General features: G+C 40.2%; 1 protein-coding gene and 1 long non-coding RNA gene across 15 annotated transcripts in view; both read right to left on the minus strand.

Annotated features, from left to right (window-relative positions):
* Positions 1-46: 46 nt before the first annotated feature.
* LOC134224005 (uncharacterized) lies at positions 47-4,433 on the minus strand. The gene is made up of 3 exons (XR_009982803.1): positions 3,793-4,433; positions 1,250-2,418; positions 47-980 (listed from the first exon to the last, which is right to left on the minus strand). It is a non-coding gene; the product is annotated as an uncharacterized LOC134224005 (long non-coding RNA).
* Positions 4,434-9,261: 4,828 nt separating this feature from the next.
* LOC134226894 (protein O-mannosyl-transferase Tmtc3-like) overlaps positions 9,262-18,427 on the minus strand; it is a 741,179-nt gene continuing 732,013 nt past the window's right edge. For all 14 annotated transcript variants that reach the window (XM_062707982.1, XM_062707987.1, XM_062707985.1 and 11 more), the window contains 3 exons: positions 12,060-12,246; positions 11,717-11,997; positions 9,262-10,851 (listed from right to left, as the gene is read on the minus strand). In XM_062707982.1, coding sequence (XP_062563966.1) covers positions 9,937-10,851; positions 11,717-11,997; positions 12,060-12,246 — 1,383 coding nt within the window. In that variant the 3' untranslated portion in view covers positions 9,262-9,936. The remainder of the gene's footprint in view (positions 10,852-11,716; positions 11,998-12,059; positions 12,247-18,427) is intronic.

Consider the following 18,427-nt stretch of genomic DNA (forward strand, 5'->3'; position numbering starts at 1 on the left):
ACAGCAAATCCCAAACCAACAAGCATTGGAAACCACCTTGAAAAAAAGCGGAACCATCGAAGACCTTGTGGAGAAAGTGGCGTCTCTAACGCAAGTGGTCTCCAAGCTGCAGGAGTCCATCTCGGTGAAGGACAACACCATTGAAAAGCTGCGAGACATGATCAAGAACCCGAGTCAACAACCGGACAAAGCCAAACCTCAAATCGCGAAGTCAAGTCGAAGAAGAACTCCACCGTCTACGACATCCTCAGCGATGAGGATCAAGAAATGGACACGAGCAAACAAACGCCCAAGAGAGAGCGCGCGCCGAAGGACTCCGGCGACAGCAGCGACTCCTCTTCCGGCTCCAAGATGAAAAAATAGATTTACAGTCTACAGAAGAAGACTCAAACAAGAGTCGAAACGTCGGGAAAAATTTAAAACAGTAGTTTTGAATATCCAAGACTACAGCGCCTTGGAAGATCTGTATCAACGCGGCAAAGACCAAAGACCAAAAAAAAAAAACGCTACGCACTAAGTTTTTCTTTTTCGAGCTCGGCAAAATCGGGTACCGCATCTCAGCAACCGAAACGTCACTTCTGCTGAGATTTCGGCAAAAATCATATTGTTGTTTATATAAAGATCATCCTTCCAATCAGTCATTCGAATTAAATTTCTCCGAAGAATGCGGAAGAACGAGGAACGCCAACCAGACGAAATGAAGATATTGAGTGGTAAGTCGCTGGCTAAGTCCAGGGTTGTTTCCAATTGCCAAACCTCTGTACACCAGGTGGTTAGAAACCTAGTTTACTAGTTCTTCAAATTGGTTAGGCTATGTTAGATTAGCTATTGCAATTCTTTTAACAATTTCTAAAAATATGCGCCTTTTGAAGTCAAAAACATTTACTTTTTGAAAGCAAAAATAATTGTTACCATACCTTGCGATATAACGATATTTGCTTAATTTCAAGGAAAACTGATTACAGGACGATGGCTAGGACCTGGGAGGGAGCTCTCGATACTACACATCAAATAAACAAATACTGTTGTCAGGCAACAAGCAAATTTTCTACAAGAATAAACAATCAACGTAGGCGCCACCTAAAAAGACCAAATTTTGTTTTGTGTGTTATTGTTGTTATATTGCCTTACAAAATTTTCTTGACGAGAGTTTTGTTCTCGGCTCACACTGACATATCATGACAGCTGGATTTCGGCTCGGCTTGACACACACATTTTTTGAATCTGTTTCTCCCTCCCAGGCTAGGACCAAAAACACACCACAGTGAGCTTTCTAGAGACATTGGACATTATAGTTTAAGGCTTATTCCCGAAACACGACTTGACTTACGTACTTAATTATCCGTTTAGAAATAATATTAATTATTCGCAAATTGTAAAACAATATATTTATGGACAATGTATTAACAATACATTAACACATCGGTGTCACAAAAAACTCCTTAGGCTGCAATTCATGCCTACAGGAGTAAATTCTTAGTCAGGAGAGTTTGAAGGCCATTATGTTGAATACATTTGGAAAAACCTGCACTTAAACATGGGATATTTGCTGATCTTGTAACATGTCAAGATGTCTACAATGATGTCTGGACGAAGGAAACTTTTCCAGTTTGTTTAAAATGCCAGAAACTGGTGTTGTCGCCAAATCCCGGGAAATCTCCCCGGAAAACCCTTTGACATACAGGCTAATCTATCTATCCGACGCAACTGATAAGTTACTCGCGTGACCACAGGATTTGACAGTCTCCGGTATTTCATGACCAGTCTCGGAGACGAGCCAGCCTAGGGCTAAAAGTCTCCTTAATAAAGACACACACAAAAAATGACCAGATGTCAGAGCAGAGGTCACGTTTATTTACAAGAAGCCTCGCCTGTTTATGCTACCATTATCAATTGGATGAGAGGTCCATAAACAAACTTCCGGATTATCCAAGAAATTTTTAGAAATGAAATTAAAGTTCAAATCTGGAATCCGGCTTAATAGCGCTAAAGAGATGTGCCAACGCGGGATTTCTTTCCACCGCAATCCTCAGTCAGCAATGCTTCGTCCAAACTGTGTTGAATTCACTTTCGGAACTACTGACTGGTGTTTAATTGTGGATGTTGCGTTCTGGTGAGCGCCATTTTTTTGGTGCTCCTTCCGACTCATTGCGGATAACAAAAAATAAAGAAAATCCGGCTTTTCTGTTAAAAAATGGAAAGAAATTTCCATTTTACTTGCACCAAACAATACTATTTTAAGGCTCAGACCTCACCTATCGAATATTGAAATTAAAGATGAGGTGTGTTTTTTGGCGTACCGTACCGTACCGTACGCTAGTTTTGTTATTGGATCAGATGCCGCAATCGTAGCCTAATTATTGTTCGGTTCGGCAAAAACCCCACTGCGCCCATATTGAGCGTTGGACTCATTGGAACCTGGGTAGTGCGAATAGAATCGATTTGGTTGTCAAACTGAAGCCAACATTTTCTATTGTGCCGGAGCCAAACATTGAAGATTGTGGTTATGTTCGTTTCTGATCTAATATTCAGAAGTATTGTTATTATTTGAGGTAAAAATAAAAATGAACTTTGTTTGAGTTTTGTATTCTTTGTAACAAATATTTTCACATTATATTTCTAGTGGAAAATTAGTAGGAATGCAAATAAAAGCACTCGTTACGAAATTTCACAAGATTCAGCAGCTGATTGGAGCAGGAATGTATGTAAACCATCGTATAGTCATTTAGAGTCTAGAGCAGAGGTTCCCAAACTGTGGGTTGCGACCCCAGGGGTCGTGGGCTGTTCAGTGGTGGGTCGCGAAAGACAAATTTAATTCATAATTTTGTTTCTATTTTGTCCCACAAATCTATTTCATATTTTGAATTAGGATTTAACTTATGATTAGATGATTAAAGAACAACAAACCTGACGAGGTCAACGGTCATATCGCACGACCTTCCTGTGCCATCACAAATATTGCCCTCCGCTCGCTTTCAAATCGACTTCTATAAAAACATTCTTCATGCCTGCCGTATCCTAACGAAACTATCAATTCTATACTTTCGCCTCTAATGCTATCATGAACATGTACGTCCAAGTTTGGAAGATGATATTAGCATTTCCATATCATTGTAAATCGTTTAACTTCACGTAGAAGTAACACACACGAAATCATTAATTTAGGTTTAATATGTTAAAAATTTCTACTCATTATGACAGGAAGAGCAAAATTCCGCTACTAGTGGGTCCACTATTGGGCATTTTACCCTATTTGGGCAAGTAGAAAGAAGTCCTACACAATCCAAATGTAAGCCCCGAACCCAATCCAAAACCAATCCTAATCCAATTCGCATCCGAATCTAAATCAAATCCTAATCTATTTAAAATCCAATCCAAATCTAATTCAAGTTCAATTCAAATTCAATCCAAATCCAATCCACATCCAGTCACAAAAACTGATGATTTTTTAACAAATACAATGATGGGATATAAAGCAATTTATTATAATTTGTACAATCTAACGCGAACTCATTTTTATCAAATTTCACTAAATCAAAGCATTTGGTACCTAGTGGGTCGCAAGCAATATGGGATTCTGCTAGGTGGGTCGCATATCCAAAAGTTTGGGAACCTCTGGTCTAGAGCATTTGTGCGCCCTCAAGCAGCATGGAAAGAGAAATTCGAAGAGCGGGAAATGTTTGACAGCCAAGTAACTGCAATATAATTTTGTTTATGGTAGTGATTTCAAAATATTCCTCTACTCGCTTGAGCGCAGAAAAACGGCTCTATCCGCAGCACCCAGATTGGAACAACTTCCTGGGTCCGTCCTTTTTCTGCAGCACATAAATAGCTTCTCAATCACACTCTCGTAATACACTTTTTAAAAAGAACATAAAAATTAAACACGGGAATTTCGTCACACAAACACACAAATGTTCGGACATTTTTTCATTGACCGGTCGGAAGAATGAAAAATATGACGTGACGAAAGTACATCACGTCCACTCGCGAGAACGGCACACTTCGATTACTTGCGTCTCGTCTGGCGAATATATATATTTTTTAGAAATTTCCATTGGCTGGAGGTTTTCGTTTTTTTTTTCAGGAAAAATTCCCAAGGAAAGCTCTTCAAATATTTGAGCTGGAAATGATGTGGCATTCTCACTAGAAATTCTAAGCAATTTTTTTCGGGAAGGTCTTCCAAATTTTCACGGGAAACTATTCATCGCTTTGATGGGAAATTCATCAAAATTTCCAATAAAATTTGATTGGAGTTTTCATGAAAAACGCATAGAAATGGAAACGTATGGTATTCTTTCGAATTTCCAATTGACTTTTTTTAATTTTCCGTGGAAAATATTTTGTTGGAAAACTCTCGGAAATTCCGGAATTATCACTAGCTTTGGAAGACTGATAGTAAAGATGAGAAGAATCATTAAACTAATCTTACTTCTTTTCTTCTTCTTCTTCTTTTCTAAATACCAGAAACTGCATATCACCCCACTAGAGTTAGTCTTTAGTACAAGAACATTCTTCTTCTTCATATGGAGGAGAAGGATATTGGTCACCAGTTGGTCATCAGTCTTCAGCTTCTTGTAAGTGTGGGATCAGAGTCCAACGAATTACTAGCAAAGATCACGGTCTGAAGAACCTTGCATATAGGATTGATTTATGTTGCGTTTGTCAGATTTTTAATGCGGAATCTGTCAAACGCATCGCAAACGTATGCTATGCATGTGATATTGTCTATCCGGATTAAAGTTAGAACGCTTTTTATACCGAAGTTAGATTTTTCTCCAGATACAGGCAACTTTCCCAACTTCGGAAGTAGTGCGCTGGATTCGCCTAAAGATGCGCTAAACAACGCATCAATTAGTTTGACAGATAAAACTTCGGAAGAAACTTCGGTTCGGAAGTCCCGACTTCCGAATTCTAAGTTGGTGCTACGCCGACAATAGTGAACACGTCCGCCTAAGCCCCACGTTCTGGAAATACAATCGTCCGTTATATGTTAGGGTGGGTTACTTCGAGTTGCTAATTGTTCATGGTACCCAAATCCTTTTCTGTATTACGCGTATTAATTGCGTAGTAGCACATCGAACGAACAACAAGTGGAGACGTTTGAAAAAAGATTACAACGCTACTTCCCCGCAAGCTCGTACGCGAATCGAAGCACGAATTGGAAGCGTTAACTGAACCCAAAGCCAACGGAAGCAGCAAGAAGCACACCAAAAGGCAATGGAAGCAGCAAGAAGCAGAAACTAAAACCAAAACAACAACACTTCGCAAGATTCAAATCCGACGAAAAAAGTTGCTGAAAAAAACGCCACCTTCGATCAGGGTGTCGAAAGCGTCGACGAAGATTGTGAAGTTGAAGAAACACCCCTTAGGTACCGGCCAGATACTGATTATCAATGAACTGTTAAATTACACTGCACTTCCTTCTTCAAGTGATCAGCAATGTCAACCCAATTAGACAAGGGAACAGAAGGAATTGACCTTTCCCGTCAAAAATTTTTATTCGTTCAATCAATTCTTTATTTTATTTAAGGTCAACATTCCCAAAAAAACCATGGGGACACGGCAGGTATTTCCGTCCATCGTCATAGGGGCTAAAACCAACGAAAGCAACGTACACACTTAACTCATTTCACAGTGTTCAATAAATTTTACCGAAATCTCAACAGCAGAACTGTTCGGTAATTATTTAACAGATTTTTTGTAATTTTTTCTATTGTTCAACTGTCAAAATCACCGAAAATCAGTAAAATTATTTACCGAACAGTTCTGCTGTTGAGATTTCGGTAAAATTTTACCGAATTCGGCGATTTATTTTAAGTGTGTACATTTGCTAGAACTCCACTATAGCAGAACGTTTCTCCTGAGCTTACGATTTGGTACGTATGAGTTTTACAAAAAAGCGTCTCTTTTATTGGTTTTCGAGACTATGACGAACAGACGAAAATACCGGCCTTGTCCCTATTTGTTGACGCCTTCAAGTATTTTTAAAATTTAAATAAAAAAATCGAAAAAGTGCTGTTTTTCAAGATTGGCCTGACATTTGCCCGATTTTGAACGAACATCGGGTGATTTTTTCAGGCCGGTTCACACGTGCAGCACTTTTTTGGTTTTTGTTTTCGATTTTTTAAATAGTTAGAGGCCTTAAAACATGTGGGTTCTTCGAGAAAGTTGACCTTTATTGAGCCAAAGAATCGACTGAGACGAGATACAATTTTGACGGGAGAGGTCAATTCAGCATACAGAAAAATCGGTGCATAGTTTGGAGATTCTATTGGTGTCATCACAAAAAATGGTAGTAACAAATAATACACTCAAAAAAATATTGCAGTCAAAAAAACCATTCCGAGGGTTATTTTAAGAATATGCACCGACGATTTTCAGCAGATAACAAACCTGTTTGACTTGACCATGCGCGCAGTAAAAATCAACTGTGACCCTTGCGGAATATTGTCACATGATCTGAAACAGTGGAGAATTTCTCTGAAACCATGGTAAAATTCAGAGTCTATTATATATAGAGTTACGCAAAGAGTGAAGCCAAATCTACCTATTGAACTGTCAAACCGTCTACCTATCGAGCAAAGTAAACAAATGCTTGTTGGTAAGGCGGAAGTATTGTTATCGCCTGATGATTATTATGGCGAATTAAAACTCATGAATTGAAATGTATTAGATTTGTTTTAGAAACAGCTTCAAAAAACTTCAATACACCCCCAATAAAGTTGCAACAAGAAACTCACGTGTTTGCACTCTGTAGGTGACTTTGGTTATCGAATTAAAAAGCTTTAGAAGTGATCACTCCCGTGAAGTCACTTGAAGGGTTGAACAAAAATGAAAGTTTTCAACATAATAACAAGAGAATCATTCAGAATAAGAGTAAGAATATCCTCTTTGCGCAACTCTATATAATAGACTCTGGTAAAATTAACTGAAATTTCATGGTAGTTTCAAAAACAGAGCGTAGTCTACAAAATATTAATTTTTACCACGGATTTTTTTTCTGTGTACGTATGGTAATGAGATGCGGTAACCAAGAATTGGAAGACAAAGTAGTACATGTATTCAAACAGATTTCTGTATGCGCCATTTGGTAGGTGTAGTTCCTAAAAAGGCCGGTGCAATGATAAATGAAATGCTCAACTGGAACTCAAGTAAAGGGTATACCGAATTAAATTGCATCATTTAAAACTACTCGCCAAAAATAAGTCTAGTAACAGATTGTCATGAAATTTTCAGGGACTGGAATAAAATATGTAAGCTTGATATATGTATAACTATTTCACTTTAATTCGTTAATACATCCAAATGCTGGAACTTTTTTCTTTAATGAACTCATAAGATTTTGTACAAATCCTGAACCACATTTTTCTGCTTCAAATATTTCCTAACAAACAAATTAACTCATTTTATTGTCACAGTCGATAATATGACTTGATTAGGGTCAACTTTGTCAATGAACCCATATTTTTTTCAAGCCTCTAACTATTACAAAAATCGAAAACACAAAAAACCAAAGTGCAGAGTGATCCGGCCAGAACAATATGATTGATCCTCGCTCAAAATTAGGCGAATATCCGTCCAACATTATATCTCAGCACTTTTTAGATATTCACTGTACTGCCGTTATACGCATATTTGTCCCATGTTTGCTGGGATTTCCTATATACATGGGACAGTTATGCGTATAACGGCAGTGTAGAAGCTACAAAACAGATTTGATTTTCAAAAGGCTAACCTGAAATTAATCAAAGAATTGATAACCGCGCGAGACCAATACAGTATTTTATGTTCCATAATGCAACATTTTGGATGCCTCAAAACTCTTCTTTTTTCTGGCCAAGTATCTTTGGATCGGCCACAACTCCGGTGATTTTGGAGCCATTGGCACAAATTTAGATTACTAGCATCTTTTCTTAAGATGTGAATTGTTGAGGTGAGTGCACAGGATTATATCGCGCACGTCCAGTCCCTTCGACTGTAATCTCGAAACTACTGGAAAGTTTCACAATGAATCTCACGCAGTGTAAATAACACATGCTGAAGCCGTCTTACACATTTTTTTCATTATAATCAACCCAGGAGGCGAAATATTATCGACCTTGGAAAGTGATAAAATTTGATTCCAATATGATACACCCTTTAGTGAAACTACTGTGATCATTTGCCTTTGTGAAGTTGGCTTTCAAAGCTTCTTTAAGAATCAGGAGCCTTTGTCTAGGAAAGCAAACAGCAATAAAACCTAGTAACAAAGTAGGTATGTTTCCAAGCCAATTTATTACTGAAAAAGTATTGTTTGGACAGTAGAAGTCAACACAAGATCGTATATAATGTGGAGATGATATACGTATTTCATCATACAACTTGTCCGTATATCGCCTCCACTTTAGCATCTTATGTGGCATTATATAAGAGTTCGACTGGGTAAGTACTAGACTGCTAATGGCGCTGTTAGCTTTGGTACTTTGGCTATTAGGCCGCGCCAAACTAGTTGGTCACGCAATTTGGAGTGACATCAGCTATCTTATACTTTTGAAAAACCCAAAGAGCCGGCAAATAGCTTGTTTTTCATGAGCTGTGGGACTACAGCAAGAATTTACTCAAATTATCGCATAGTTTGGAGGTGAATCTCTTATGGTGGGAGGATGTTTTGATTGGTAAGCGGATGGTAATAAAATTGATGGAAAAATGACTGGAAAGTTCTAGGGGCAGTTCTACTTGCGAATACTGAAAGAGAATGTGCAACAAACGATCCCACTTTCATTTATTTTACACTTTTAAAATCGCAAAACAATTTTTTCACTCCAAAAATAGTATAATGCTTGAAAGAACATATCAATCATTTTAAGGTTTATATCGCCCTTGAAGACCATAATTTACTCTACAAGAGTGTTATAAACCAGTATAAACCAAATATGTTACTAGGGATGAGGTATTTTGCATTTTTTTCGTTTATTTTTTTGATGTTTTACCTCTTATGCAACCCTAGCTCATAACAGTGTAGGATATTAATAACAGATTTAGTTATTATTGAGTTATTGTCTCCTACTCGGGTATTTATATAAATATAGTATTCAAAGTGCAGTAGGTACCTAATTGTATTTTTGAAACACAAGCATCTCGGAATCTAAAACAAAATTCACTTGCGTTTTCAAAGTCACACCACTCAAAACTACAGTATCGCACAACTGTCATTTTTATTATTCCACGCATGCTGTGACGCAAAAAAAAGTTGTCCGCTGCTTCCTTATTGCGTGGTGTGTCCTTAAACACAGCACTAATAAATGAATTTGCAGAATGATAATAAGTGACCATGCGACTCCATTAGTTTCCGTGTGGGCAAGGAATCAAAGAAACGTTGCTGAAATCATGATTCCATAAAGGAATGACAGTTTTCGTTCTTTCGTTGAAAGGTTTTTTTTACAATTTATGTTGTTAAATTTGGCTACAACTCGTGACCAAATTTCAATTATATAATCCAAAACAAGCCGCCATCCCCCCTACATACAATCGGAAATAACTTTTCGGCACAGTGTAGGACCATATTAATCACGGCTTTGCCGAAATCCCCTCCACTAATTTGCTGCTTGGTTGACCACTCTTCTAATAAAGATCCATCTGATTTTCCGCCCACCCGCTCATAGGAAAATCCATTCTTCATCGTCAACCGTTACAAAATCCTATCTCCTCTATCTCTATTCGCACCGCACAATGATGGAACACACCCCTTCCGCCCGTTTCCCGTTCATGCTTGCTGTACAACGCTCGCCCAAACAACACCATCATAATCATTAGTTTATCAGCAGCCAACAGCACCAGCAGCAGCAGCAGCAGCATCGCCGCACCATTGCCACTGGCGTTGATGTTTTTTCAGTCCACTGTTTTCAGTTCCTAATTAATTTTAAAACAGTCTAACTTGTAATTAAGAATCTGATGCTATGACATTCCGGACGATGGATCATCCAGGTCCTTCCCTACCAACTGGGCGGGACTGCTGCTGTCGCCATCCACATGCTCGCGCTGCTGCTGATGGTGGTGGTGGTGTCGATGCGAAGGACTACTTCTCCTTCTACGCTGATGATGCTGCTGCTGCTGATGCTGTGGTGGTTGGTGTTGTTGGTGGTGATTTTTATGGAATTGGGGACTACTGCTACTGCTTGAACTGTCGCTACTGCTACTGCTATCACTACTACTAGGTTCGCTTAATCTAGGCTTCCTGTGCTCCTGCTCTTGGTGGCTTTCGTTGGCCACCAAAGGATCCCCACCCGAGCTTTGGCTCGGCACGGCCGATGCCGTCACCGATACTGCGTCCTCTGATTCGATAAAAATAGGATCACTGCTGCTGTCTGGGCTACTGCGGCTAACGTCAGAGGCGCCATCTGCACCATCCGCATGAGGTAATGATGTTTTCAGATTATTATGGTTATCATTATTACTGCTAGTGCTAGTGCCACTACTACTACTGCTGTCGCTCTGCTGCGTTTCGTCCTCCCCCTGCTGAGTCACCTCATTATTATCGTTACTATTTACATTGTTGCCATTGATTAGCTGCTGCAAATCAACGTCGGTCAACGGGGAGGACGACGGATTGCCACCAAACTCCCGTGGATCGTAGTCGGCAAAGGCAATTTCCTTCTCCCGGCTGGGTTCGGGCGTGCCACGAAGCCGCTGGATCCGGGTCTGCACAATCTGCAGATGGCGCAGAATATAATCCTCACCCGGTGCCAGCTGATGGGCGTGCGATAGGCAGGCCTGTGCCTGGGCCAGTTTGCCCCGTTCGACGTACACCACGCAAAGGTTGTGCAGTCCTTGGATGTTGATGGGGTCGAGCTGGAGGATTCGTTTGTAGCACTGTTTTATAAGGAGGACAAAAAAGAAGCAGGGGAAGATAAATATTAGTAATTTATTTAAAAGTATCTTACACTTGGTATGACGGTTTTTGTGAAAGTGTTTTAAATTGTAGATGTTGGAGACAATATTTCAAGTCGTCTCAAACAATGAGAAGCAAGCAATTTTGTTTTCATGTGAATTATGGGTAGCAATAGGCCTAGATGAATGGATTGGGAATTTCAATTACATGCCTTGTTTTGAATTGATTCATATTCTCATTCTAACTTATTGTCGAGAAAATGAAACAGAGGTTATATTGTGTACAGTTTCAGTAATTGTCAAGTAAGCACTTATACTTTGAAATGTTGAAATGTCTTTCATTTAATCGTGCTTTTCATTCTTATATTATTTTTGAACATTTGATTCTATTTTTCTTGAAATAGTAAGTTGTCAATGCCCAAATGTTTTTTGTTTGCAGAATATTTGTATCGAATTTAAATAAGTAATTGATGTATGACAAATAGGAAAATAGGGTGTCTACAAAATAGAAATATAATCAAATTAAATCAAATGAAAAAATGCATAAAAATGCATAAAATGCTTAAAGCAATTGTCAAGTACCGTTTTGACTCAAATCCCGAACATGGCTCATATTCCGAACAATTGCGGTTTAGGACCTCTAAACTAAAATTTCCCTCGTTTTTACATACAAAGGATCAAGATTGCAAAAGAATTCAGTATCATGTGAAAAAAATAGCGCGAATTAAGTTGTAATGGCCATTTAAAACGAGTGTTCGGAATATGAGTCATGTTCGGGATTTGAGTCAAAACGGTATCCAACAGCTGCTGATGGTGATTAGTTTTATGAGGTTATAATCAAACTTACATTCTCCGCCGCATCCAAGTCCTTGATGTTGTTGATGTAAATGTCACCGAGCAGGATTAGTCCCTTGATGTGATCCGGATGATACTTGACCAGCTGATTGAGAAATGGTGCCGCTTCCAACGGTCGATGGTCATCCGCGAGAAGCAGCGCTAGATTGAAAAGTGCACTCCTGAAGTCCTGCTTGAGATGCACCGCACGGCGGAACCAGTTCTCAGCTTCATCCGTGTTGCGGTCATCCATCGCTAGCATGCCCAGGTTGAAGTGCACACGCTCGTTGGACTCTGTAATCGGTTAATCGTTCATGTACTTAATTTGAACTCATTACGAAAGTAAAACAATTTACCATCCTTAGCCAGCAGTTTAAGTAACCGCTCACGAGCGATTTTTCTCAGTTCAGGTCGGCCAAGCTCCTGTAGTAGGATGGCCGAATTGAGCAACGCTTGTTCATGCTCCGGATCGAACTCTAACGCCTTGTCCAAATACGCTAGCGCTTGGGACGCCTTGCCTTGTTCCAAGAAGACTACCCCCAGCTGAAATGAGAAAGTAGAGATCAAATCAGTAATCTCATTCAAATCAAATTGCTAGAATAACTGTAGAATATAACGACCAGATGATAACAATATGGACAGATTACTAATCCATGTGAATGACCTTCTTATTCGACGTTGCAACGCATTTTCAAGACATATTCGCAAAATAAACTTTCAATAGGAGGAAAAAACCATCCTTCGAGCCCAACGTTATACATCCGAAACGGAAAGTGAATGGGTGGAAAACCCGAGGAAAACACAACGTGATGAATACTAAATCGTGGGAAAATAATCGAAAGTGAAAAATGAACCTCTCCCTTCCGACACTATTTGCAAGGCGAAACCGCCAAACCAAAACATCCCGCGGAATAGGGATCGGGGGCATGCCAACCGGTTTCAACACCCGCCGACATTGTCAGAATCACGAGACGCAACGCAGCCTTCGTGGAAAAGACAATAATCGCTGTTGTATTTGCTTAAATTTGCATAAAATGAAGCGCGCTCGAGCGTTACTTTCGCTTAGTGGTTTTTTTTAGACTGCTGCTCCGAGCAAAAAGAGGAAAAAAAAAGGAAAAAAGCTCCAAGAATGACAGCGACAGCCAGCATCCGGCCATTTGAGATGGGTGACCCGGAGCAGCGGCAACGGCGACGAAGGACGATGTCATCCATGATGATGATACCAGCCGACCCTCAGCCGACCAACGGACCGACCGTTTAAGATGAGGTTATTTATTGTCCTCGTTTGTTCTAGACGGCACCCTTGTCGTCAAAGAGGGCTCAAGGCCGGTCCGGTCATCCATTGTAGTGTGTCATCTGTGCGGACTTTTTTTGCGTCTCATTCGGTTCTTTCATCTATTTGGGGACTGGGAGTAGCTACTACTGTTCAAGCGGTCATTGGATGCCCCGACGCGACGACAACGAGGACGACGACGATGTCGTCTTGGTCTAGAGCAGACAAGTTAATGAACTTCGATGTTGAATTGGTGCGGGGTAGAAGATTGGTACAGTTGGATCTTTTGCGGCACGGTAACTGTGGACGGTGGTCCATTGCGAAAACATTAGTTCGTGAAGCAGGAGAATCAACTGTATCGCGCGTTAAGCTTGGAAAAAGGGACTCAAAACTATAAAAATGCTAAAATCAATTGATATTTGTATTTTAATATAATTTTGATACGGGCAAAGCTTCGTACTCAGATGAATCTTAGCCAGTATCAAATTAATATGAAAATGTCGATTAAATATTTCTTTATGAGGCGAACCTTGATTTTGCATATGCATTAGGTTAACAACTAAGATGACACGAAGATCGATTTTGTTCATTCTGGATGTTAGTCTGTAAATTTTGAGTCAAAGGGTGTCCACACTCCTTTGTTAAATTGCATAATCAATTATAACGAAATTTGAGACCTCAGACCTCAAAAGGGCCTCAGTGGGTATTATTTGAACTAGATTTGAACCGGTGCCAGCAAAAGTGGTATTAAACCATTTTTGTCATTTTTGAGTTTTTTACACCAAGGGCAAATGCTAAATAAATCTGACAGTAACTGCTTCTGACGCTGGATTAGTGCTATCCAAAGAGCAGCTCGAAGTAGCTCGAAGTTCTTCCCATCCCTCTCTTGTCCATTTGTTGACAAAAAAGAACGAGCAGGACGGGAACAACTTCGAGCTGATGCTGAACTTTTTCCGACGGTGATCATATCTTAGCAACAGTTTTCACATTGTTTATTTATTGTTACGTGACCTGGCACAAAATGCAAAAAAAAGTTGAAGGGAACTATATTCTCGTAACAAGCTTTCAATATTGTGCCTTGCAACAAAATGACAACTTTCGTGATCATTTTCCAAGACTTTCATGGATGTGTAAAATTTCTCCGCAGTACAAATAGCACGTGCTATCCAAGCATTCACCGACGGAATACACAACGTGGCGGCCAAATATTCAAAAATATCGAAGTAGCTTTTTTTCTGGAGGTATGTTTTTCTTAGGCGACAATCTGGCGCGTATTTTTCGTTGCGACCAAAAATGAGCGGCGGAGTAGGTTTTTGTATGAGCGATACAATATTATTAGAATCTATTTATTGATTTGACAAATGGTCGGGGTTCAGCCAACCCGCACCAAGCGGCTTTTCGACTGACTTGTGATATTTTGTTCATACAAGGACAACGGAAATAGTTTCATATCAATTTAATATCCTCAGTTATGGGGTTGAGGGATGTTCGATGCGATTTGCGATCAATTAAATCTGCTAAACGGAAGTTTGAGCAGAAAAATCGATAATTTTTCGATGGCGCTTGGTGTGATTTGGCTGAACCCCGACCAAATACATTCATCATTTTTATGTTTAAGGTGAGATCAGGCTTCCTGATGGGATTGATGCTTTTCACTCTGATGACGCCCGTAGCGTTAGATCTCAGGCCCGTTAAATCTCGATCTGCCCGATGGAAGTTGGCGAAATTAGCTTAGACGATGTACTACAGGAGTTCCGCCAATAGTCATCGGTAGTACCGAATGGTGAGGAGACAGTAGTCCACGATAACAGCAAAGATGTTCGTAATCTTGAAAATGCCTACAATCCATAGGGAAGCGGCATGCAGCGAATAGCGGTCAATGGAATGTGCAGTGTTCAACAAGGAGCTTGGAATAATGGCTAAGGTTTATTCCGAGCCTTGTTTCACGACAGCGAGATATAGAACCGCCGACAGATGGGGGCTTTGTCAAACGACAGTCTTGCTAGACGGTGACGAAAAACTTTGTACGACCATGATGATAGCTTTGTCCGATGGCACGATTACTTGACGATAGCGAAGGATTGATCATACGGGGGTAGGTTTTGTCCGGTGGGAAAAGGTTCCGTCAATCGGCAGGCTATGGCATCACCAATATCTACTCTTACAAAAATCAAAAGATGGAATCAAATGTTCAAGGCAGGACAAACGATGTGATCCCGATGAATTCCAATCACCTATTCGAAAGCGCACCCTTCAAACAAAAAAAATGCGAAAGGACAAAGGACAACTTTCAATAACCTCTAGATCACCCAACTTCCGATCTCCTTTTTATTTCCCACATTCATACACTCATCTACCCATCGCAAGGTTGGAGTTCTGAGTTTGTGCTATCTAATTGACTATCTATCCATTCGGGAATTAATGCCCAGTTAGATAAAACTGAATAGAATATTCATTGTAGTGAACAATTGTTAATACAGGATGACAAAACACTTTTACTGGAAATTATTGGGCATACAAACAATGAAGTGGAAAAGTGAACATGATGTACCTTATACAATAAAACCTTTATTACGCCTTTTATTCTCAACAGTATTATGGGACTAAGACGTTCAACACTCCATTGGGAACACGCGGTTACACTGCTTCACGCCGATGCATACGTTCCCTAATTATGTCTCTGCTAAATTGCTAACACGCCAATTAGACACGTGCCGGACTTTTGAAAATTTCATACTGCAGTTATTGAAACGTCGCAGATGATCATTCACATCAACAATTGCAATCGCTCCTTGATAATTGCCAATATTGGTTTAACGACAAGAAGATAAAACCTTATATGGGGCTGTCCATATACCATGTGAACAATATAAAGGGAGGAAAGCATAGTAAATGTTTACGGTTCATACAAATTATCGAAAATTTATATGAGCCATTGTACACTCTAGGGGACGGGGTATCTAAAACTGACAAAAACCTGTGTACCTGGTCCAGCCCCTTTGTTGTTAGCCTTTCGACTGTGGATCATCTGTGTGGGGTGTATAATGGATAAATTTAAAATATATAGAGGATTACATATAAATACATGTTGTCTTATACATATTTAATATTTATCCATTATACACTTTGGACTAGAATTATTACCGAGGCTACCAAAACGCTATCGGTGTCATTAGAGTTAGAAGCATCAATCCCATCAGAAAGCGTTCATTTGCAACCACCACATGGACTATCGCCTTCATATATCACCCACTCCTTCTTACCCAGCAACTTCTATCCCTACCTCCTCGTGGCGCTGGCCGGGATACGAGTAACCTTAGGGAAGATCGGGTAATCAATCCCGGTGGGAACTATGGTCGTATGCTGTCAGGGAAGGGGGGTTTGCTCCTCTCCGGAGGTGCAAATCTTACTGACCACTTGTTCTCCTTGTTAGGAGCTGCTCTCAACTGTGTCTGTACTCCATGTTAGGGCCGGCTGATCATCGTCCGAGTGCCAGCGAGGGACTCTAAGTGAAACCATGGTCCACCGGAAATAAGGAGGAATGATCCCTCAAAAATTTAGGGGGTTTGGTGTCAGGCCCTGTAAGCCAGCCTTTAAAAAAACTCACACAACGAACAATCATCAAGAGAGTACGGACCGGAACAATCAGCGAAGACCACTGCGACGAAAAGGGACTAGCGATTGGAAACTCGGTTCGTGGAACTGCAAATCACTCAACTTCATCGGGAGCACACGCATACTCGTCGATGTGCTCAAGGACCGGCATCGTAGCGCTGCAGGAGATTTGTGGAAAGGATCAATTGGGGCCCTCTTTAGCCGTGCGGTAAGACGCGCTGTTACAAAGCAAGACCATGCTGAGGGTGGCTGGGTTCGATTCCCGGTGCCGGTCTAGACAATTTTCGGATTGGAAATTGTCTCGACTTCCCTGGGCATAAAAGTATCATCGTGTTAGTCTCATGATATACGAATGCAAAAATGGTAACTTGGCTTAGAAACCTCGCAGTTAATAACTGTGGAAGTGCTTAATGAACACTAAGCTGCGAGGCGGCTCTGTCCCAGTGTGGGGATGTAATGCCTATAAGAAGAAGAAGATCAATGGTGCGAACGTTTAGAGGTAATCATACCATCTACGAGAGCCGCAGCAGCACACCCTTTTGGCTAAATGATCCTTTTGGGCATACGACATTTTCGGCCAAACGTCCTTTTCGGCCAAATTACCCTTTCGGCCTAATGACCCTTTCGGTCTAATGACCCTTTCGGATAAATGACCCTTTTGGCCAAATGACCCATTCGACCAAACGACCCATTCGGCCAAACGACTTTCTCGGCCTAGTGACCCATTCGGCCAAATGACTTTAGGTCAAACGACCCTTTCGGCCAAATGACCCTTTCGGTCAAATAACCCTTTCGGCCAAATGACCCATTCGGCCAAATGATCCTTTCGGCCAAACGACCTTTTCGGCCAAATGACCCATTCGGCCAAATGGTCTGTTCGGCCAAATGGTATGTTCGGCCAACTTTCCACCAAATGGCTTTCGGCCAAATCACCCTTCCCCACCTGAAGTTTGTATGACGAAAGACATCTAACGCGGGATTTCTCACCAGTAGAAACTTTTCTCGATAAAATATTTGGTATCAGTTATGTGGGAAGGTATCCGCTACCACGTCTAGTAAGTATTTTTTTCGATTAAAGTTATTATTTTCGAGATATTAAACTTTAGATGTCTTTCGCCATACTGATTTCCGAAAGTTAACTCCTAGTGTGCCGCTGTACGCATGCTCAAATTAGGGACAATCGACTCATGGAAATGTCGATATGTGGAATAGGAAATCTTTGGGAAGCTGTTTGAAGGGATCATCACAGTAGCCCAGAAATTATTTTTTAATATCTGAAGAATTCCTTTCAGAATCATCAAAGCATTCCATCTAGAATCCAAAAGAATTTACACTGGATTCCTTTCGGCATGGGAGTAGCCAGGATTTCGAGAAGGGGGGCCAACATTTTTAGGCTTCTAAATCGTAGTTTCATAGTAGTTTTATAAAAACACATGAAACCAAATCGAAACAATAATGATTAAAACAATAATGGATTTAAAAATGCGTGACTTATTGCTCATCAGATATTTTTAAATAAAGTGAGAAAAATATTAACAAACTTAGTATTCAGAAAGAATATAAAATCGGCTATAACAATTATTATAAAAAACCTGCATTCTTCCATAAGTTTAAGAAAACTAGAACCATACATCTGAATTTCAAAACAAATCCTCTCTGAAATAATATTTATTATAAAATAGGCAGAAAAATCAATATGCAAGCTTTCTCCAGGAATTCCTTCGACAATTGCTCCTGGCATTCTATCCGAAATTCTATCAGGGATTCTTTAGGAATGCCTCCAGTAACTTCTTCGGCAGTGTCTTCAGGAATTCCATCATAAATTTTGCCGGGAAT

Source organism: Armigeres subalbatus, chromosome 3 (assembly GCF_024139115.2).
Source record: "Armigeres subalbatus isolate Guangzhou_Male chromosome 3, GZ_Asu_2, whole genome shotgun sequence".
NCBI classification, from domain to species: domain Eukaryota; kingdom Metazoa; phylum Arthropoda; class Insecta; order Diptera; family Culicidae; genus Armigeres; species Armigeres subalbatus.